Below are 22,265 nucleotides of genomic sequence, written 5' to 3'. Positions count from 1 at the left end.
ATTGCATCTCTCTTTTGGGAAAAAGATGATGTAAACCCCCACATCATGTGACACTGTAATGAATAATACAGTAAGGAGAAGGGGAGGTGGGGGTGAATACGAACCCAGTTGAGGTTTGATGAGATCGGAGAAGGAGGGTCGTTTATTTCCAGGACTTTAAAGAAAGCAGAGAGCTCGTTCCGTCAGAGAAGATGTGCTGGCTGCCGGTGGACCAGCCTCTGCTCCGGCCGGGCGACTCCACCTGCGGCGCCCGGGGGCCGTCGCCCTGCTCGGTGGCTCAGCTGCTCGCGTCGCGCCTGCGGAGGATCGGGGACCAGCTGGAGAAGGGCTGGACGGCCGGGGAGACGGACCGCAGAGGAGGTGGAGGAGGAGGCGGCGGCGGCAGCCCGGCCGGCCTGGGCCACCTGAAGAGCTTCCTGCGCGCCGCCTTCGACCTCACCGCGCTCGTGCTGTTCGGCGCGAGGCGACATCTGTAAGGCGCGAGGCGGCGACACGAGCAACAGGTGAGTTAATGAGAGACGTCATGATGTTTGTTTGTGTGTGTGTGTGTGTGTGTGTGTTTATCACACCGTCACCTCCGGACGCCAATTAAAATAAAACTCAATCAGAATCTGTGAAGTGTTAGTTTGTTTTTGTCTCAAAAGGCTGGTGTGTAAATTCAGAACAAAAAATAAAAAGTTATTTTTATCCTCAAAAAAGTTTCAGCTTCGGAGTCATTAAAAGAAAAAAAAAACACCATAATATTACACTTTTTCTTTTGAATAACTTGAACTAAAGGTGTTGATGTGGTCTTTGAAAAACATGTGACATGTGGTAACTTGAAAATATAAAATAAAGTGTAAACAAAAACGTGTTAATTCTGCACACACAGCTCAGCCAAACTGGACTTTGATTCGATTTTAAGCTTGTTGAACTTTTCATCCTCCACTCGTTTGTTTCAGCATCATATATCTTCATATGTGCCATATTCATATCGTTGGGCTAGTTTGTCAGTTGTTGTTTGTGTGTTTGTTGTGTTAAGTTTCTTCCCGGTGGAAAGCATTTTTTTTTTTTGTAACTATGTTTACGATGCAAAATGCTCAGTAAACACATGAACATCAGTCGGTGCATTCGCTTACAGATTTAGGAATAAGACTCTAAATGTTTGCCTTACGGCTGCTTTTTATGTCAATTAAGCCCCATGTTTTATATGTTATATACAGATGGTGCGTTTAGGGCCCAGCATGAGGATCGGGCTCACATCATTTGCACTAAAGGGATGCAGGAGAGGCGGAGGATGCGGTGCAGGAGGAGGAAGAAGAAGAATAGGGGTTTAAATGTGTTTTTCAGGGTCTGTCTGAATAAATTCCCTGAGTTAACTCAGGCATAAGGTGGGCGCCTTACAGGAGTCTGATAAGGAGCTGACACTGAAGCCCAGCAGCCCCGCAGTGCAGCCCGTCCTGCCCCCTGCGTGACTCTCCGATTCTGTCATCCCAGTTTCAAAACAGTGATGTAATCCTCCCCTGGTAGAGAGTGGAGGGGAAAGCTAACTAATAGGACGGCTCTGAATGTTCACCTCCAGCAGTGTGAGTGCATCAATGACAAGCTGATTAGACCTGCATATGTAACTAGACCACAATTGGTGCAACGATGCAAAAAATAAAAATAAGAACAAACAGACAAACAAAAAAAATGCACTGAAATAGACCCAAGCTTCATAATGCACTGTACTTTTTTTTTTTTTTTTTTTAAACATAAGCTATTCTGTAAGAACAAACATGTAAATAATGAGAGGATGAATGTGTTTTTTTAAAATCGATGTTTTCTACGGTGTTTAGATGTTTACACATTCTCCTGTGCTTTTGCATTATCTGTTGGGGGCAGTGTTACGTGGCTTTTCATCATGTACAAGATACAGGACCTGTGCATAGAGAGCTAAGCTGTTAATGCTGTCTGTGATTTATGGAAATAAGCTTTCTCTGATATAATGTTGTACTGTGAGAATTACTGAAACTGTCTTTTATAAAGTGTGTGCTATTTATACTTCCTAAATATTTCGTATGGATTTTTAGCAGTTAAAATAATAATAATAATAATAATAATAATAATAATAATAACAATAATAATAATAAAAAGTTCTTTCTAAAATTCATTCTGTGATAAAGTGCTTTAATTCAAAAGCTGAATATTACTCCGCATTATGCAACCCAACAACAAATCACTCTAAAAGGAAATGATTCATATCAACAACATGTCAAACTTAGGAAATTTGAGGTACATGAAAATAATGTCATCATCAGCGCTACACTTTGATACTATTATGCAAAATGTGTTTATTATGGGGCCCAGACGACACTATAAACTTTCACCCAGACAAGATGACAAAAACTTGTGCAACATTTTAAATTCATATGTACAATACTTAATTGCTTGCTAATCAAGGACTTTTTTTGTTTTTTTTTACCTAGACAGAACAAATGTTTGTACGAATTTCCTACTTGTCACTCATTGTGGACTTCTTTTTGTTAAAAGGTTGATTTTAAACTGAAGACCATTAAAAACAAAAGATACTAAATGTGAATTTTAAAATTCAGCAGAGAAGTAATAGAGACACTTTACATTAAATGACACATTCATACAGAATACAGAGAAAATGTTAAGTTCTTCCACTATTTAGCCAAAAATAAAACAAAATCAATATTATTGTTGCCACAAAAAATGAAACAATAGAGCAGCTTGATGTTTATATTTGTGGCCCCTAGCAGCACATTCTTGTGATGCTCCCTTTGTCTGCTCTGGAAATAATGATTATTCTGGTCTCTCAAATGCCTCTAAAATTAAAAACCCCTACAGTACACATTGTGTGTTACAGTAATTATGTTTAAACCTTGATGGAAGAATGACAGCACTAAGATAAGCAGAAAAATATGAGACACCGTTGCCTAAACTTGCGTTACGTGGCGGATGTGTCTCTGCAGGTGCACGCGCTATACAGCGTCGCTGGCTAATAGATCTGGAAGTGAGCCGAGGTGGTGCCGTCCTTCCAGCATCGCAGGGTCTCGATGACAGTTGAGCGGCACAGCGGGCACGTTCTCTCCCGGTCGAACCACGAGCACAGACACTCCTCGCAGAACACATGCTGCAGGAGAACATGGTGTTTGTTCACATGTTTCATTTGCTCCACACAGAAGCAGAAAAACGTGGCCAGAGATCTGTCGTTATGAATTCACTGAAATTAGCGAATAGGAACACGACAGAGAATCTACGAGCATTTTTTTAAAACCTCTGACCTCCTTGAAGGGTCGTATTTCTAAAATGATAACAACGAGAGTATACCAAGTGAACTTAAGGAAACTGATGGTGGTTTCTTTTGCTTTTATACCTGAGGAGTAACTTAACACCTTTCCACTGGATTAACGTCTCACCTTGCCGCAGGGACACTGATACGTCTTTCAGGGTGTGTCAGTTCATCCTGACATCACCGTAAAGTGGTTGAAACATCATTCTTCTGTCCAACCCAACCCAGCCCAGCCACACCCTTCAGTGGTCAGAGGTTCACCAAAGAGGACAGTAAAATGAGAGTCTTTGGCCCAGTTTCTAAAAGTTTACTGAGTCCTTACCTGACAGAGAAGGGCTACGGGATCTCTGAAGTCAGCCTGACAAATAGCACAGATGTCTCCCGCCTCGCTGCACTGCTGACTGCCGGCCCTCACGCCGTAACTCTGGAGGGACGGTTGATAGCTTTAACAGCTCTCTTGGTGCAAAATTTGTCACTGTGTGCGTGTAAAATTAGTCTGAAACTGACCTGGGAGCTGCAAAGCACGGCGAAAGCCTTACATATGGCTGACACACGTCCACAGAGGTCAAAGGACTGCAAAAGAAGCAAGCATAAAGATTTTAGGAGAAGAGGGTGGAGCTGGCAGCTAAGCGAAGCCCTGCTTATAGATCTTCTAAATCCTTGTTGAAGACATTTGGTGATAGATTCTGACTGCATATATATATATATATATATATATATATTATTATGAAAGGCTGCAGCAACAACATATATTTTTACAGCTACCAGTTTAACTTCTGTACTGCATAAAATGATTGCTAAGATATTCTACCCTTACCCAAAGTGCAGATCCAAATAGCTTTACTGATTTTTTTTTTTTTTTTTTGGGCTAAAGCAACTACAAATGTATCCATGAACTTTATCAACTGTTTCCCATTGTGACACAACAGAAAGATAACAGTGAGTCAATCCCTGACTGGTGTACTCTAATATTGACACACCACTAATGTGGCCTGATCGGGGAAAAAACAGATGTGCTACACCTCAGAACGCACACCCAGGAAACAGTTCAGCCAACTCAACTGAACACGTCCATCATCAACAACATCCAGTGAATCACCAGTCTATTAGAAGTAAACTCTTCAGTTGTCAACACGCTGCTGCAGAACGGATGACAAGTATGTCAACTCATGGATTCATTCAGTTCCTCAGAGTCTCACTATTTCAGCTTCCGCTATGATCATCTGAAACTGACTCATTGTTTTCAGGATGTTTTTTTTTTTTTTTTTCCCAATACATCTTCCAGTTAAAGTTAATGTAACTGTTCAGTATCTGACTCTCCTGTCATCTAAGGGGGTTTCTGGCCAGCCGACCCCATCCCTGGTGATTTATCATTTCCAAATTTTTTTGTATTGCCACCCATCTGACAGCCTGAGATCTGCTGTGTTTAGGATCTGGGCTGCATTTCTTTCCTGCCTGGAACGTGGCTTCAATCTTGCGCCGACCAATGCTGTGCATACAGGAGGTTTTAAAATGCCCTTTGAGCTGTTCAGTATTGAGTCACTGTTAGAAAGTGATGAGATGGGATCGGACTAGCTGGGTTAGCATGCTAACTTCAGTGGGGGGAAAAAAAACTGATGGAGAGAGAGAGATAGAGTTAACTCAGGTGTTGCTTGATGCAGCTCTGGGCGAGTAAAGGGACAAAGTTTGATGCTGAACTCCTTCTGGCTACACAAGAATAACAAGAGTTACGTATTTAAACTTGCAACAGCAAGTTTGGGAAACAAACTTAATTTTTGATCACCTACTTTCATTACAGAATTCAGTCTTTGACCTTTGCAAACCTCATTAATGGTTTCCTGCAACGTCTCTCGCAGCATAGATCTGAGTCACCAGGAAACTGCTGCGGATAAGAATGTTAGCTTTAAAAAAAAATATTGATATTTTTGCAACAATGCCGTGATTACCTTGCAGAGGCTGTAGATGATGATGAGCGTCGCTCCGAGGAAGTAACTGTTCGAGGGGTCTTCTCCCATTATGTACTTGTACCACAGCTGGATGGGCACCAGGGCCCTAAACAGCTGACTCAGGTCCTCAATCAGCAGGTAGAACTTGCCCTGGAGACACACACACACACACAACATTAAAAACTACAGCATCCACTGAGGCCTCTTTTGACACTTTAATCAAACTTCATCTGTGCTGCGGATGGCAGTTTTGCAAAAAGTGCAAACTTAGTATTTTGCTGTCTTTTCCATTAAGATACCTTTAAATGTGTTAACCCAAGTTTCAACTGACTGAGTACAAATTATACTAAATGGAGACAATATGCTGTGTGCAAAACTGTAATGTCCAGAAGTGTCCAAACAGCAGAAAGAGCTGAACAGCTTCAGGGCACTCTTCTATCTAGTCAAGAGCAGTGTGGTATTAAAAGCTTAAAACAGCACGCCTCCAGCCTAAACATGGCCGTCGTCCAGAGCTCTACAGTTTCACAGCAGTACAGGCAATTTCCCCACTCTGCAAGGGAAACTGGCAGCAGCTCCCTCCACCTGCTACCCAGTGCCCACATTAAGCCCGGCCCTACGGGGGCTTGCTCGCCACTTTTAAAAGGACCTCTTCTCCCATCCACGGTCCCAGAGAAGCAATGAACTTCTCACCAAGTCAAAGTGCCACAAAGTGAATTAAGTGATTTGGGACGGTGAAAAAACAAGAGGAGACTAAAATGAAGGCAAACTCGATTCCCCCGACAGCCCCCGTGGCATCCCTGCCCTGCAAAATGATTTCCTGAATGGTGGCTGACAAAGATTGATGACTGCCGGTAAAGAGCCACAAGCAGACAGGTTGGTAGGCGAGGAGGACCTCTGCTAGCAGCTAATTCATCTTCCTTATTGTCCCCTCAGCCCCGTATCCCACAGTGCCCATCATGCCCACGCAAAAACTGTCAAATCTAAAGTTTGGACCCAGTCCAAGGGGTTTGACTGGGGGCTGTTTTAGTAGTTTCCTCCTTATTTGCCTTTGTTACTTTATCTGATGTCTTTATCCCATCCACAGCTGCACGGTGAAACAGATAGGAATAACACAACTTTACATTATTATCGGTAAGATTCCTGTAGTTTATTTACTTTGGGATTGAATGGATGATGTAATTCAGTTTTTATATGCTGCATTGATACCCGTCCTTTCTTTTATGTTGTTCCAAAGAATCTGTTTAAATGTGAAAATGTCCCTTTAGTGATTAAACAATCATATTATATTGCATTCAGAAGAAGTTTATATGAACAGCTGTGAGATATCATCAGGAACTGAAAGTGCGTTGGCATTAAAGCTGTGAGCAATACGGTGACTGCTTTAGGCTTTTTTTATGTTTAGGAAAAGTCCCAAAGGGGTTAAGATGGCACCGAGACAGAGCTGAGTAAATTCCAAATAACTTATCAGACAAACTGTTGCACATCCACATCCTCATGCTTATCAAAACTGAGTCTTACTGTCTGACTTCAGACTTTGCTGGGACAAAGTAAGAAGATCTGAAGATAAAGTCAATTATCTGGACAGTTTTTGTTTTAGGATATAGCTTTTAAAAATATTCAGTCAATATTCAAAAAGATGAAGATTAAATCAGTGAAAAGTATTGCTAATTGCACTTTCTGACTTGTGTGATCCCCTTGAAGCCTTTCCCTCAGCTCCAGAAAACCAGAGGCCAACAGAATAAATATGCAGGGAAGTCAATAATTCAACAATGAATACTCACACACGCATAATTCATGCGATTGAAACACAAACGATAAATATGAACCTGAGCCATCGGTGCTTCCTGCCACTGTGCTGCATCATTAGTGCTGCTGTGACTGGATGCAATACGGAAACAGACAGGAGGAGTTCAGGGTCAACTGCGACCCCTCCTCTCTTCTATTAACTAGTCAAAGGCAGCGATGATACAGTGTTTGATCCCCGAAAACTCAACATGTGTACCATCTGTAGTATATCTGTGTGCGTGTGTGTGAGCGGAGGCTACAGGTAATGGTCCAGCTCCAGGGAGGGATGACCTCACCCTGGCAACCCCCTTGAGGGCAAATGAGCTCAGTTGCTGGCTGCTGTGGTTCTGATAGGCCTGTAAGTCTGTTTATCAGTGGAAAATTTAATCCTAATACTTTGCAACCCCTCTCCTCCTCCACCCATCCAACGGACAAACACACACGTCAGGAGTGTGAGCTGCACCTGTATGGAAATCAAAGCCTGTGTGTGTGGGAGAGAGAGAGAGAGAAATGGAGGGGTGTGTGTGTGTGTGTGTGTGTGTGTTTGCCGACATATTCCGTTGCCTCAGGCCAGAACAATGAACGCAGACACCCACACACACAGGCTCACCTAAGGAGGACCATTAAAAACCTTATGAATACAAAACAGATTCACACTGTGACCCTTTAGCACTTTCTTCACTCAGTGGAGTATTTCATCATAGTTTAGCAAATTTCCCCTTTTCTTTCCTTTTTTTTCTTCTTCTAAATTTAAGAACAAACATTTAAGAACTTAGTCTGTGAACTTCCTGTGACTCGGCCACTGCCTGTCTCATGTTATGGACAAACAACCCTGTAGTATGTTCCTCATTACAATCATCTTACCGGCAATGAGAAATACTCAGCTGGTAAAAACCGGACTTCGAAAGGCATGAACATTTATCAGGCAAAACTGGATTATGGGAACTTTAGGATCTGTGGGCGTGTTATTCATTCTAGAGACTAAAAGTTAGGATACACACTTGTGCAATTTTAAAACCAGGGAGAAGGCCCTTCTTATAGTGAGTTAAGAGGAAAAACATCAAACTCTGCACAGATACCACGAACATATTTTTAACCAAGGTTTAAATTTGGTCTAAGAATTACATTAACTGACAGAATAAAAAGTTGCAGGCATGTACAAATAGTTAGCAATAAATTGAAAGTTAGTTTCATTTCATTTGGGGGTGGGAGGGGGGCATTATATTTCTTTACATATGTATATATACACTGTATATAAGAGCGTAGGGGTTAGATGCTGACAGTAATTGGTCTGCCTGGTCAGGATCGAATCAGCAGCCTCCATCTCAGGGCTCAGTATGTCCATATGGTTACAGCCTATAACCATATGGACACTAAAAAAATACATAAATAAATAAATAAATTAAAAAAAAAAAAAAAAAAAAAAAAAAGTCAAAATCCAAAGGCAAAAATCAGAAGAAACTGTTCAAAATACAGAGAGTTGTGTGAAAACCCCAAACAGGGACCTTTTGTGATTTGTGCTATTTATTATGAGGAAGTTAAAGAATTAATTGACTAAATTCATTCCTTTATATTGCTAGAACCACCCTGTTATACTGTAACTGTATGATGACATCAGTGCAAAGGTCATAAAGCAGAGCACTTAGGCGGTGGAGAGTAAATTCTGAGCTCTAAAATAAATATAAGTCATAACTAATACGGAAATGTCCCAGTTTCTGTCAAGTGATCAGAAGGATGAATGTAGATTTCTTACCCTGGATTTGAAGGCCAGGAGAATTTTTGGCAAAAAGAGGACAAAGCATTTCAGGCCGATGGTGAAGTATTTCAGGACAAAGTCAGTGATGCCCACCACCCAGATCAGATCGAAGAAGTCAAAGCTGTTGAGGTTGGGCTTGGCAAAGATGAGGCTAGAGGATGGAAAAGAAAAAGGAAGATGAGGATGACTCAGTTTAGGGATGATTGGTGTTTTCACTCAGGGTGGTGGGATGATACGGAACGCAAATGTTTAATGTAACGCAAGAAAAACTCAGGCAACAAAAATAACGAGATAAACACAAAATACTCACAGGACAAGATCAGACATGAACAGGAACACTCCCTAAAAGGAAATGGAAGTAAAAAACAAAATGGCTTACAGAACACAAAACGAATGGGAGCTATCTAAATCCAGAGTGAGTCCCAAACTGAAGATGACAGGCAAACAAACACAAAGCTACTGCAGTAATACCTGCTTGTACTCTACCTGTTGTGCAGCTCCTCGTGACTAAATGTGTAGTAGATATAGACAATATTCCCTGTGAGGAACATTAAGATCCAAAGAGCAACCAAAACGGAGCGTTCTTCCTGGCAACAAAAAGGACATTTGCACTTGACAACAATTTTCATTAAATCCAGCTTTACAATGTAATGCTACACTGTGCTGCGCTATTGTAAATAAAACTTTTCTCAAAAATCTCAAATTGATTTGTCATACCGCCCATTCCTACTTTCATGTTGGGCTGTGTGAAAATTCCAATTTCATCTGAGATTAAGTGTGTTGGTTTCAGGGCTGTTTGAAGTCAACATTTTAAAATACCAGCTGTTGCTATTCTCTTTTAAAAGACACTGCAGTTTTGCTTTTTTTTTTTTTTTTTTTTTTACCCGTAATGACACTTGGTGCCTAAAAGTGGAGTTGGCGTAGGCAAATGTGCTGGCCATCCCCACACACACAGCGATCCCTGCCGAAGAGAGAACGTGTTACATTGTTAAGGTGTGTGGTCCTGGTTACAGATGGCAGCAGTATTATTCCACATGTCAGCGTACCTAGCTTGTGCTGAAAGCAAACTTTAGCCAGCAGGATGAGGATGAAGGGGAAACCCCTCTGCAGCCAGGTGACAACTGCCTTCAGCTCAGACAGGGCTGGGGCCGGCGTGGACGGTTCTTCCTGGGCCTCCTCCCTGGATCCATGCCGCTCTGAGCCAGCTGCCGTGGTGGCCTGCTGGAGCAGAGAGGAGGTCCTGTGCTGTAGGGGCTGGTGGTGGAAGTGGTGATGGTGGTGGTGATGGTGGTGCGGGGGCGGCCGAGGGAGAAAAGGGCTGCCCTCTGAGCGATGGGGGCCGCCTTCTTCCCTGGATGATGTGGTCATCTGGATAAAAACCTCAGGGGGAGAGCCCAGAACTAAACCAGCTGCCTGGAATTGGGCAGAGGAGACAGAGCCAGACGGGACACCCACCAGGCCGGAGAAGATTTGCTGGGGTGAAGCAGGTGAGTCGGGCTTCAGGCAGTCGAACACGCCACCCTCATCCAGGCTGCTCTCTGATCCCAGTGTTTGGCTTCGGCTCCTGGGTTGAGAATAAAATGGTGGACGCAAAACAAACCAAATGAATAAATAAATAAATAAATTATTAGCCTGGAAGATGATTGGAGGAATTTCCTCCCATTCAGCTGCAAGAAAACCAGCAAGGTCAATCCGACTCACTCTGGTTGGAGTGTCTTGGAATGACTTCTGTTAAGAACTGGCACTAAAATGTCTTCTGTCAAGTTCAATGCAATTTAATCAATAAATGCATGATCCTGCAAAACTTACATTGCAGATTGGTAGAATAACTAGATGATGAAAAGATAAAATTTTTAGAAATGTCTTTCATCATTGTAACATCTCTTAGATGTTTGGCCTACGTGCTTGTTTGTGTCCTCTTTGAAGTTTCTCTTTGCACACCGAAAAGCTGAGTTTCAGAACTGAACCTCTGCAAGTGTGAGCATTGTTTGTGACATCAAAATGAGTTTGCAATAGGAATAGCAATAGGAACGATGTGAACCTGAAACCGGCACTGCACACATTTTAATAATGAACTCTGAGTGACCTAGGAAACTTCTTGCATGTTGATATATTTCTAACTTTTCATTAAGAAAGGGAGTTTCTAACCACAGAATTTGAGTTTCCCCAAGCAGGAATCCTATCAGGCACAGATTAGCAATAAATGATTTATTATGATCATTTCTTGGGACCATCTGTGGGATCACGAACTTTTTTCGATACAAACAACCGCTGTAAAAAGGCTGAAAGAAATTTCCAGCTTCATAATTTGAATTTGCTTTGAAATGAACTAGCAGGCCTTTGAAAAGGGGCCCATACAGTGAACGCAGGAGGACAGGTGGATCGTGTGGATTTGGCTTGATGATGAAGAAAGGCATTGCACAAATTAAAGGGGGCTTGCAAAAGCAGCCCACCTTTCAGAGGGCATGCCATCCGTGTTGCTGCTGTGTCTCCTCTGCATGGCACAACGCTCATCACCACATGATCCAGCCCTGCAAATGCAAACCAGCATCACCGGCTGTGTTCATCATCGTCATTATCATTATTATTTATATTTAAAAAATAAATAAATAAATAAGATGTGGACATATTTACCTGAATCAGTTCAGCAGATTGCCCCCCAGCTCTTGTTTTCATGGTTAGCAGGAAGGTTAGCCAAGCTGCTGAGGATGCTGCCTGCGGACGGCTCCACAAAACTTCCGGTGTTACGTCACCCGTGGGGAGGGGCGCCTGTCGACCAATCAGCGTCCGCCTTCCCGTTGACCAACTTCCATGTTGGGAAGATGTTTTGATGATGGTGGATGTCAGATTTTTGCTGGATAAACACAACAGTTGTCGCCTCTTTGACTCAATCGCCGTCAGAAACGAGTAATACCAGGAAAAAGGAAACGGACACTCCACCGTTTGGTGTTTTTATTTCCCGCAGGTCTTTATTAGAATATCAGGAGACATAGAGCTAATGCTAACGACAGCTAGCTAGCAGGCTAACAAAGCAGGCTTTCATTATGTCGGCTTGTGTTCCCGTTACTTCACCGTTTTGAGACATTTGGTTGTTTTTGCAGCTTTTGTTAATTTTGTGTCCTACCCAGCCTGCAACATGGGTTAGTTAAGTAGCTAAAGTTAGCGTTAAAACGTCTTGTTTATTGTATTTGCTGCCCGGTAAAGCTAGCTAGTGTCGGTTTACGAAGGCGGACTTGCTTCGATGTTTGTAGTGTTTTTTGCTCTAAGTGAAGTCAGGCATAGCTGCAGGCATTAAAACCTGAGAGGACAGTCGATCCCCTGCCTGTGGAGGTTTGATGGTTCGGACTGTCACTGTCACTGTCACCCCCGGCATCCTCGCAAGAAAGCCATGCTATGATGGTGCTGCGGCGGCTACTGAGAAGGCGCTGGGTGCTGGGTGTTGTCTTCGGACTGTCTCTCATCTACTTTCTCACCAGCACACTCAAACAGGTACACAGACTCCCACCACGCCTTCTGCACTACCCAGGGCCGGGCTATCCGGATAACATCTTTGGCAGTGCTTGCACCAAAAGAGAGCTCTCTTCAGCACAGTGTTGCAAAAGGTTTTGTCATGTGGTCATTGTGGGATTACATTAAGAGGCAGAAGCAAACCGAGATGGATGATTATTCTGCAAATGTTTTAAGATGTCAAAGTTAGCGTGGTGAACAAAAATAGCACGGTTTAAAACTAAATGTATTCATAAAAGCAAAGCGAGTCAATATAAAGTGTGGCCCCCATTTGCCTCTTAAAAGCACATTTTCCTTACGCAGTGTAGAAAGCTGTGTGGTCTATGTCTTATTAGACATCCCTCTGATGAATAAATATCTAAATCATCTTAAAAACCTTTGCACAGTCAGTGCAATAAGAAACATTTGATCATCTAACCAGGCAGGAACGTCTGCTTTGGCCCATTAAAGAAATCACCTGACAAATGAAGAAGTTTCTTCACACAGATATAAAAAAGTGCAATAGAAATAAGTTTGTTTTGTTTTTTTATAGAAATATTGTCTGCAGTCTTTTTAATGTTTATACATTTACTAAGACAACCATTGAAACCCCAAATAATTAGCGTATATAATGAAAACGTTTTAGTCAGATCTAATTTATGTGGAGATTTTTACAGTTTGTCTCTCATTCACCATAATCAGCACGATCTCCAAAAATTACAAAAAGTTTGAGAAACATTCGCAGATCTGAAAATAACATGAGAAATACAGTTTTAGTACTACAAATATTGGGGAATTTTAATGGTACTTTGGTAATCAGAAATATTTTTACACAGCTTTTTGGCCTATTGGATGCTCTCACTTTCAATGAACGACTCTTTTGTGAACTTTAAGTCAACGTTAGATGACTCATCATGGCCTCCTGTTTGAATTTGCAGGAGGAAAGGACCATAAGGGACCGCACACTCTTAGAGGCTAAAGATTCAGACCATCGTATCCCCTGGAAAGTCCGTTTCAACCTCGGCAACAGCAGTCGACAGATTACTCAGTGCAGAAACTCTATCCAGGGCAAGACACTGCTCACAGATGAACTAGGTGAGTAACGCAACTGTTAGTCACCAAACTGTGACAGAAAAAAATGTAGTTTAATGAACGTATGTGCTTAATGTTTTACAGGTTATGTCTGTGAGAGAAAGGACTTGCTTGTTAATGGCTGCTGTAACGTCTACGCTCCCAGCACCAGACAGTATATTTGTAAAAGCTGCCTGGCCAATGGCTGCTGTAACATCTATGAGTATTGCGTATCTTGTTGCCTCCAGCCTGATAAGGTATGTGATCTGTCACATCAAGGACTTTAACGGGTTTGGGGTTATTGCTGCGGTCACAAAAGACCAACCTTGTTAACTCGTTGCAACTTGCAAGGCTGCAAAATGAATGTGCTTTAATAAAAGATGGAAAAGCTCAAGGATCTAGATACCATGGGGCCCAAAGTTTAATCTTGATATTGCAGTCTATACATAGCAGCAACCACATCAGGGAGGGGAAAATAAACTGATTGAAAAGACTGAAATCTACACTCAAATGTTTAACCAGTGCTCTCTCGCTTATCTTCCTCAGCAACTTCTCCTCGAGCGTTTCCTGAATCGTGCAGCTGAAGGTTTCCAGAATCTCTTCACAGCTGTGGAGGATCACTTTGAGTTGTGCCTGGCCAAGTGTAGAACTTCTTCACAAGTACGTTTTGATATGAGAAGAGTTAAAAAATGATCCACAGAAAGATTAGTCATACAGACTGACTCTAAGAGCTAACCATTATTTCATAACTGAGAACTGATGTTCAGTTCATGGATAAACAACCACAAACCCAACCTTACCCTTTGACTTAAAGTCACCATTTTGCTTGTGCTACATTCATCTGGGTATTTTTCAGAACGATGTTCAAAGAGAAATTACAACCTTCGATAAATCAGTATGACTGATTATTCAGTTATCTCATGAATTTCCTGAATGTTAAAGGTTTTTACAATACGCCTGCAGCAAAATCTACATTTGTGTTATTAGAAAATGTATTAACTTTTTTTTTTTTTTTTGGTCTCCCTCTCACGCAGAGTGTTCAACATGAGAACACCTACCGAAACCCTCAGGCAAAGTACTGTTACGGGGAGAGTCCTCCAGAGCTACTTCCTGTATGAGAGTTTTAATCTCCTCTCAGGTTCAGGATGAACTGGATCACCAGTGGGCCAAGAAAGCGTCCCGGCTGGACACCTAAGGGTGCTGTCTAATAAATATGATCTTCTGTCTTGGATAATTCTGCATTATAGTGGGAAAAGAATGACGATATCCAAGACAGATCTCGAAAAAAAAATTGTACAAATGTTATATGTGATTTGATTATTTACACTTCATAAGTGCATAGAAGGCTTCATTCATTCATCCGTGATGATCATCAGGTCTACCTAGCAGGCAGCTCCTCCATCAGGATTCGCCTCAAATCAGTTCACATCATAAACCCGGCTTCATTTTAAAAGAAGTTAACGGCTGTTTTTCTGTTTTGTTGAATATTTGAAAACGGCAGAGAATGTGTCATTACATCTGTGTATACTGCATGCATGTGTAACAGCTATTTAATAAAGTTGACTGTGAAATAAATGAGTTTTCGGTTTTGAACTTTACTCAAGACAAACAGTTTGACTTGGTATAGAAAATAAACAACCGTGTTATTTCATAAGACAAAATGAGCTGAAATAAATTACATTAAGAGAAAATTACTTTCAAAACATTCGTGTGTCCTAAAAAAAAAATACAGGAATTACATTTTGGAACAATTGCTGTTTACCAGAGTAGCTGACAGAAAAGTATTTTTAAAACACTCAGAAAATAGACATTCATTGTCAAAGTGTGAAATACCAGGTTTCATTTGGAGCCCCTGGAGACCAATGGCCACATTAAAACATGTAATAAAATGTTAATTGATCAGTTCATTTGAGGAGGACGAGGCCCACATTAATCTTCGTTGCAGCGCCGCTGCTTTGATGGGCGACTGACGGACTTATCTGCCTCTCTGTGCACTGTCCATCTGTCCTCACAATTCGCTGCAGAGTCCAATCTCCCAACTCTCTGAAGGCGACTCTTATCAGCCTCTCTCTCTCTCTCTCTGTCTCTCAGCCTACCTCAGGCAATGCCGCTCGCTCACGAGGGAGAGAAGGCCGGAGCAAAACAATTAATCATGGTGAAGGCTGAGAAAACAAACTGTCGTAATTAGGAAACATATTAGAGCCCCTTCTCATTTGTCTGGTTGGCAAGTTGATTAATTACCGTCACTCGGGATCCATTGTTCCAAAATATCACTTGATTGAACAAAAGCCATTTTTGGTTATATACCTTTAACAGCAGTGGGACATTTTGGGATACAAACATTTTCAATTTATAGTCGGAAAAAGATTTATACCACTTTTATGTCAACAAAGCAAATATGAAAGTTTCCAATCAGGGAAACACAGAAACAAGGCTGGTTATGTCTAAAAGTCACTGTATCTATTTTTCGAAAAATTCAACTTTAAAACTTTAAAAGTGGTTTGCTCAGCTGCGTTAACCACCTCAGGCTGGCAGAAAAATCTGCATCATAACTTGCCAAATTACAGGTGGTGTCCACTCCCCTGGAAATATCTCACCGCAATATCCTTGTGTTTTGTCTTATTTGTCACTTTGGTCGTGTGAGGCCTTGTATGATTTTGGACCTGAATGTTGTGCTGCAGCCATTTCAGATATTCCCTGGATTTTTGCAACAGAGTGTGACTCCACTGCTTCCTCTCAAACAGCAGTGTGGGCATTTCAGGAGGGGGGGGGTTAGAGGAACATTTCCCTCCTAGAATGTGCCTCAGGCATTCTGAGAGCATGTTGATTTGGGTGATGGTGTTCTCCAGGTCCTTATGCAGTGAAAAGTCATTGGGGTTCAGGTTGGTCCTCTGGTCTACCAGGACCTCCTGCAGGCCCTGAGCCATGAAGAGGAGGCTGCACTGAACCCTGGAGGGGACGAGGGGGGTGTTCTGTTGGACCTGGATCTCTGGGAAACCCGGGGACCAGGTCCCGAGGTGCTTCCCATTGGCTTTATCCTGAAAGACAACAACAGTGAATTTAAAATGAAAAGTTTGTTTGACAAATGAACCTCCAACCGTGTCCCTGTCTCTACTCTACACTCACGCAATAAATGTTTCTGCAGATTTAGAAAAAGATTTATGCTTGTCAATGTTTCAGCGCAACAAAGGAACGGACGGAGACACGACAAGGCTGGTCACATACAACGAAATGAAAAACAGAACGCACAGAACAGTTGCATAAAATACATGACTATGATGCTGAAGCACTTTTGATATTAGTCTCATATTTAAATAAGAGGTGAGACCAAATCATCCAATTATATGATAAATCACAATTATATGAGTAATTACTTACTGATGTACAGATATGAGGCGCTTCAGTTGTATGTGTCAGATTCATATCAACACAACATAGATTTTATTAGAGATACATTTGTATAGATTTAAGAAACAAATTAAACTCTTAATCCAACAACACAAAGTGTTTCGAATTCACTTCAGGCCCAGCACCTACAACAGCTTGCACTGCATTACATTAAATATAAATAAAATATTTTATATGACATATTAGCAGCGACTCATTCTGTATATTTACACAAAAATGAAAGATAATGCTTTCCCTTTTCTTTGGAATAGAAACTAATCTTTATATGGCTCCTCGCCCCGCTGCTCAAAATGAAAACTTTAATGACACGCAAACCTCCTGACTAAAGATGAGTTAGCACTTACGAAACTTGTCAAGCAGTTTTCCACGAGTCTTTTGGTGAGTGCCGTGAGCTCTTTGGGCCTGCACAACGCTCCAGCTCCTTGTTTCTTCGTATCCAAGCTGTGCAGCAGAATCACCGTCCAGGCACACACCATTTTGAGAAAGCCTGCGAATCCAAGTGCACAATCATGAATTGGAATTAAAATTTGGAAACCTTGTGACATGAAATCGCACGTCGCGCTGTACCTGCTGTGGTCTTCATCCTGAATCAGCGCGATACTTCAAATGTGACTGAAGTAACCTCACCTCCATCACAGAAGATGATTCCTATTTATCTCGAGGTGGGCGTGTCAACTCACTGCTCAAGATAAACTTCCCCTATCGCTAACTTTGCCATATCCAACAAACCAATCTAGGCTGGGTTCTCTGACAGGTCAGCGCCCTGCACGGTAGGCTCAGTCAGCAAAGGAAATGAGCAGAGGATCCTATAGATGTTTGATTTGGGGGATGATTCTGTTTTGCAGAGAAGACTTTCATTTACGTTGCATGACCTAAAAACAAGTTGTTAATTCACTTTTTGCAAGTCGACTTTCACTCTTTAACCAATCATCACAACAATCAGCCATCTAATCTTGCAACTGATGCACATCCAAGTCTCAATTCTGACAAATGAACTTAAAATATACGTCAGCTGTTCATCACCCACTTTTGTAATGACATTAGTGTGATTAATTACAGCTCTGATCCCCCTCTCGCAACACTTCCTGTGCGTAGATGCAACTCTAACCACATTAACCAACTCCACAATATCCTCTGTCATGTCAGCCAAGTTCAGTCCAGTAACCTACATTCTCTGACTCTACATTGGTGATGTGATTTCATTATGATTTCTTTCTTTATTTATTTTTTTTATTTTTTTAGGATTTTTATGAAAAACTTTAACTTTTAAAGGCACTGAAAACAAAATGATGCAGAATATTAAGTTTGAACTGCTTTATTGGTTCATGAGGTATAAAATGCACATTTTAGGTTAAATAAAAGAAAGACTGAGGTTCATTTGTGCCTATCATTTTAGAAAATAAAAAATATTCCATTTCTTTTTCAGTCTTCACATTTGTTGTTGGTGTCGGTCCTCTGCTTTAATATGTGTAAATACAAAACTCTTTGAATTTACAATACAAAAAACATTTTACTGCTACCATCCCATATAAAGCGCATTGGCATTATGGGATTAAACTATTTAAAAACTATGCAAAATGTCAGTATAAACAGGCAAAATGACAACAACGACATTCATATATTAAAAAAAAAAAGTCTAATACAAAACACTGATATTAATATTACTTAATAAATGTGACATTAAAATTAAACATGAGCAAAAATACACACCCATGAGTGCACCAACATTTACTGAATATCATTTACAACGAAAAAGTTTCCTCCCACAACTATACAACAGTCAATGTTGCAAACCTGCTTTCACTGCTACTGACACAGCAGACGACTGAGACACTCACAGGAAATAAATAAAAGGAGGCAACTTTGTTCTTTTTTTCCAAAGGAATAAATTATTATTGAATAAATAGAAGATTAATACCTGAGTGAAATAATAATACTTAGAATGATGATGAATAAATAAATAGTTAAATAAAGATAAAGATGTGAAACTAAACGGACGCAGCCTTTGTGTTTTCTCACTGATCCTTTGAATCAACATGTAGTTGATCCGAAGAATCAGAAATGTTGTTTGTTTGCTTGTTTTTAGAAAATTTTACAGGATAAAATTAACTCAAGGCAAATATAATCTGATCTTCATGTGTAAGTTGGTGAAATGTCCCTTTAATTGGCTCAGCTCTTTTGATCACATCCTGCCTTCTTAAGTTCCTCCACCACGTTTTGAAGAAACCTGCTCAGTGACTTTATGACCCCCCAGCCGTAAACCTTTTTGCTGTAGTAATGTTCGTGGGAGAGCTGCAGCGGAGCCGGCGTCGGCTGGTCAGGGATTTCAGGGTAGGAGCTCTTGAGAATCAGTTTAGTGAGATTTGAAAGTTGTAAGAGTCTTCCCTTCACTTGCAAAATTATTTCCTGAATAACTTCGGGGCCTTTCCAATCGTTTTTCTGATATTTTTCTACTTTTGAAATGTGCAAATCAAAAAGCATGTTTTTAGTGACAATGTCCAGCAGCTTTTCAGAAAAATTATTTCCGGATATTTGGGAACCAGGAACATCGTCTGGAATATTTTCTGGGCTTTTTCCGTGAAAATTTATCTGTGAGAAAGGAAGAAAGGAAGAAAGAAAGGGATGGTAAAGATTTTGCTTCAGCAAATGATCAGTTATAAGAACTCTTGGAATAAATAAATGTAAACTGATGAGAAATTTAACTGCAAATTTAACTAAGCATAGAAAAAGGTTTGAAGTTCGTCAGCCGGCATGTTGTATCTGATGTAGTTACATTTCTAACTCATGACATTTTTTTGAAAAACCTGAAACCAAAATGAGCTTTGAAATGAATTTCAGGCAGCAGGTGAGCCAACTCCTTCTGTGCTTGATGGTTTTGGGAAAACTACCTCTCAGGGTGCTGCAGGAAAATTGGACTGTGATCGTAACCGTTATTGACTCGAGTCCTTCAATAAAACAACATGCAGTGGGAACAGATTCACCAACTGCTCTGCTGTATCTCTTATATCTCTGATCAAGGAGCTGCTCGGCAAGTGTTTACCGTTGTATTTCATTTCTGTTTCTGCAGTAAACACAATTACTGCCAAATCAACCAGGACTGAAGTCTAGAGAATTCAAACTTTCACGATTAGTGCAGCTTTAAACTAATTTCCTTCTTTCTGTCTTTCTGGTTTTTTTTTTTTTTTTTTTACTTGATAGATGAAGTGAAACCGCATGATCTCACATTTACAGTTAACAAAAGGAAGCAGAGTTTAAACAGAGATATCTGTAAAATGAAATTGTCTGCAAAAATTCCAGATATGGCAAGATAAAACAACAAATCCTCTAACCTAAAAAAAAAAAGAGGCGTTTTGTTTGTTGTTGTGGTTTTTTTTATTGGGACCTTGCTTGTCATGGTCACACTAATGGACATGGAGACTCAGACGTAATCAGTTCCTTTGCCATGGTTACTAATAATGACAGGCGGGATTTTAGATTAGGTTTCGGAAGCTGTTCGGAATTTGGATTAAAATAATTTGACCACTTTGGGAAAACAGTTACAATTACAAACGTCTAATTTCACACGGGAATCAAACAACACTCCTCCTGTGTCATATTCACACTGTGCACACTCCATGCACATTTTACCTCCTGTGATAGTTACTGCGACTGCTGGATTCTTCATAACATGTGCAACATGTCACATGTCCTTAACGCTGTGTTGGGCATTATTACAGCAAAATATGCAACATATGATATGATTGTATGATGGACTTACATATTCATTCAACAGGGAGCTTGTTAGGCCTGTCAGATAGAATGTTAGATTCCCGGTCCGGCGTAAGACTTCGCAGTTTTCATGGATTGGAGCAGAAATCACTTTGCTCTGATGGATTTCCAGAATCACAAGGACCAGCGCTGAGAAAAGAAGAAGGAGGATATGATGACACAAGTGACAAAATTAACCGTGAGCTATTTTTATTTACATCTGGGTTGAATAGAAGATGAGGGACTTCACTGCAGTGACTGTCAGTCGCAGGCCCTCGACAGCATACCAGTCGATTAATGTAGCTTAAACACAGTTTAGTGCACTTCAGATCAACGGGGTCCAGAAACCAAATCTGAGCGGTTGCTTATGCAATTCACGACAAGATAGAAAACCCAAAATTGTATTTCTGCCACACCAGATCATCAAATTTTCAGATATTCCTCTCAACTTTGTATTTTCCCTGACTTACTACATATTTTTACCTCTGAAAATGATTAAAATAGAAGTAATTTGAAAAAAAAAACAAAAAAAACAACACAAAATCAGAATACATGTTCTGTTTTTTCAAACTGTCAAAGATATTAATAATTATTCTGATAAGGTAAGTCCAAGTCAACATCTATCCCAATATATAAATATTTAAGGTGGCAAGTTCAAATTAAAATAAATTTAATTAAATCGTAATGTGCATCTGTACAGAAGTTTGCAAGTAACGTAATGTATCTTGAAAATAAAAGCTGATTGCGTGCTGCGCAATTGACAATGAAACTAACAGGTTTATACTTAGGTGTATTATTAAATTAATGAAATTACAGCTTAGCTATTACGTTTTAAAAATAAATATTGACAGATATTTACCACAGTGCAGGAGTCGGAGTCTGTAAACCATAGCTGCAGTAGAAGCGTTCAGCACTTTTTGATAAACAACAAAACAAAAAAAACAACCCAGCAACTTCGCAAAACTCTCGTTAATACTTACTCACTTGTTAAGTGTCCTATTTATACAGATATTGAAGTGCACAGTCATCTGTACACACCCACTTTGACACATGAACACACACACAAAATAAAAGGAATTACAATTCCATGATGCCATTTTTGTGCATCATTGATATTATGACATTGTGCTGCTTTTCTCATCCTGAGAGGCGTGACAGTAGGTTCTCATGAGCTTCTCTATCGCTCGCAGATAAGATTCTCACGCACTTACCTCACTATTAAAGATGAGAAGAAAAAAAAAACCTGACAAAATATTTGCAAAATTTAACACAGCACAGAATTCCCTTATAAAGAAATAAATTAAGTGGCAGACCTCCTGTCGAGGGGTTGTAATTGCTTTTTTAAATTTCCGAAAATTTTAGATGGAAAAAATATTTCAAAAAATCTTTTTTTTTTTATTTAGATTTTTTTTTTTTTAAATAGCATTTATAAAAACACATAAAAGGCTCAATTTAAAAATACATTCTTATTTGCAAAGTCAAAATCAAAACTGCAGGTCTTTTCTTACCTTTCTGCTCGGTCCACTGTGGTACCCCACGGTTCTGTTCTGGGTCCTGTTCTCTTTTCCTTCAACGTCATGTGCTCCTTCTTAGAAAACAAAAATCTAATTTTACTGCGACGATACTCCAATATACTTCTCATTTCAATCTCACCTAAATTTCTCTTTTCCCAACATTTTGTAAAAAAAAAAAAAAACTAATTTCATCAAGGACTGGATGTCCATCCTGCAGTAAAACACTAAAGTTTCGGTACAGACGTTCACCTTATCGGCCATATTGGGCTAAAAAA

At 40.4% G+C, this 22,265-nt stretch overlaps 3 protein-coding genes across 4 annotated transcripts; 1 reads left to right on the top strand and 2 right to left on the bottom strand.

Moving 5' to 3' along the window:
• Positions 1–2,127: 2,127 nt before the first annotated feature.
• On the bottom strand, positions 2,128–11,500 carry rnft2 (ring finger protein, transmembrane 2). The gene is made up of 10 exons (XM_029511446.1): positions 11,399–11,500; positions 11,218–11,295; positions 9,811–10,328; positions 9,649–9,725; positions 9,251–9,351; positions 8,762–8,915; positions 5,224–5,373; positions 3,785–3,850; positions 3,600–3,701; positions 2,128–3,118 (listed from the first exon to the last, which is right to left on the bottom strand). Exons 2-10 carry the CDS (start codon positions 11,262–11,264, stop codon positions 2,984–2,986), a joined length of 1,350 nt encoding a protein of 449 aa, XP_029367306.1. The 5' UTR covers positions 11,265–11,295; positions 11,399–11,500; the 3' UTR covers positions 2,128–2,983.
• Positions 11,501–11,563: 63 nt separating this feature from the next.
• spring1 (SREBF pathway regulator in golgi 1) lies at positions 11,564–14,890 on the top strand. Of its 2 annotated transcripts, XM_029511447.1 has the most exons (5): positions 11,564–12,253; positions 13,189–13,345; positions 13,427–13,578; positions 13,868–13,981; positions 14,356–14,890. In XM_029511447.1, the coding sequence occupies exons 1-5, from the start codon at positions 12,158–12,160 to the stop codon at positions 14,437–14,439; spliced, it is 603 nt and encodes a 200-aa protein (XP_029367307.1). In that variant the 5' UTR covers positions 11,564–12,157; the 3' UTR covers positions 14,440–14,890. The 2 variants fall into 2 exon arrangements, with proteins under 2 accessions (XP_029367307.1, XP_029367308.1); XM_029511448.1 differs by lacking the exons at positions 13,189–13,345; positions 13,427–13,578.
• A 992-nt stretch (positions 14,891–15,882) lies between these two features.
• On the bottom strand, positions 15,883–20,809 carry LOC115048479 (uncharacterized). The gene is made up of 3 exons (XM_029509944.1): positions 20,487–20,809; positions 17,074–17,216; positions 15,883–16,359 (listed from the first exon to the last, which is right to left on the bottom strand). The coding sequence occupies exons 2-3, from the start codon at positions 17,203–17,205 to the stop codon at positions 15,883–15,885; spliced, it is 609 nt and encodes a 202-aa protein (XP_029365804.1). The 5' UTR covers positions 17,206–17,216; positions 20,487–20,809.
• Positions 20,810–22,265: the final 1,456 nt, after the last annotated feature.

The sequence above is a fragment of the Echeneis naucrates genome, chromosome 9 (assembly GCF_900963305.1).
Source record: "Echeneis naucrates chromosome 9, fEcheNa1.1, whole genome shotgun sequence".
NCBI classification, from domain to species: Eukaryota; Metazoa; Chordata; class Actinopteri; order Carangiformes; family Echeneidae; genus Echeneis; species Echeneis naucrates.
This window is presented reverse-complemented; position numbering and strand designations above follow the sequence as displayed.

Bases quoted from the DNA above. Each gene is read 5' to 3' on its own strand.
- rnft2 (XM_029511446.1), bottom strand. From the start codon at position 11,264: ATGCAGAGGAGACACAGCAGCAACACGGATGGCATGCCCTCTGAAAG. The intron at 9,726-9,810 runs GTACGCTGACAT...TCTCTTCGGCAG, and splicing joins TTGCTTTCAGCACAAGCTAG to GGATCGCTGTGTGTGTGGGG. The intron at 3,119-3,599 runs GTAAGGACTCAG...GTTCTCCTGCAG, and splicing joins CCGTAGCCCTTCTCTGTCAG to CATGTGTTCTGCGAGGAGTG.
- spring1 (XM_029511447.1), top strand. From the start codon at position 12,158: ATGATGGTGCTGCGGCGGCTACTGAGAAGGCGCTGGGTGCTGGGTGTT. The intron at 12,254-13,188 runs GTACACAGACTC...TTGAATTTGCAG, and splicing joins TCACCAGCACACTCAAACAG to GAGGAAAGGACCATAAGGGA. The intron at 13,346-13,426 runs GTGAGTAACGCA...AATGTTTTACAG, and splicing joins ACTGCTCACAGATGAACTAG to GTTATGTCTGTGAGAGAAAG.
- LOC115048479 (XM_029509944.1), bottom strand. From the start codon at position 17,205: ATGGTGTGTGCCTGGACGGTGATTCTGCTGCACAGCTTGGATACGAAG. The intron at 16,360-17,073 runs GTAAGTGCTAAC...GTTGTCTTTCAG, and splicing joins AAAACTGCTTGACAAGTTTC to GATAAAGCCAATGGGAAGCA.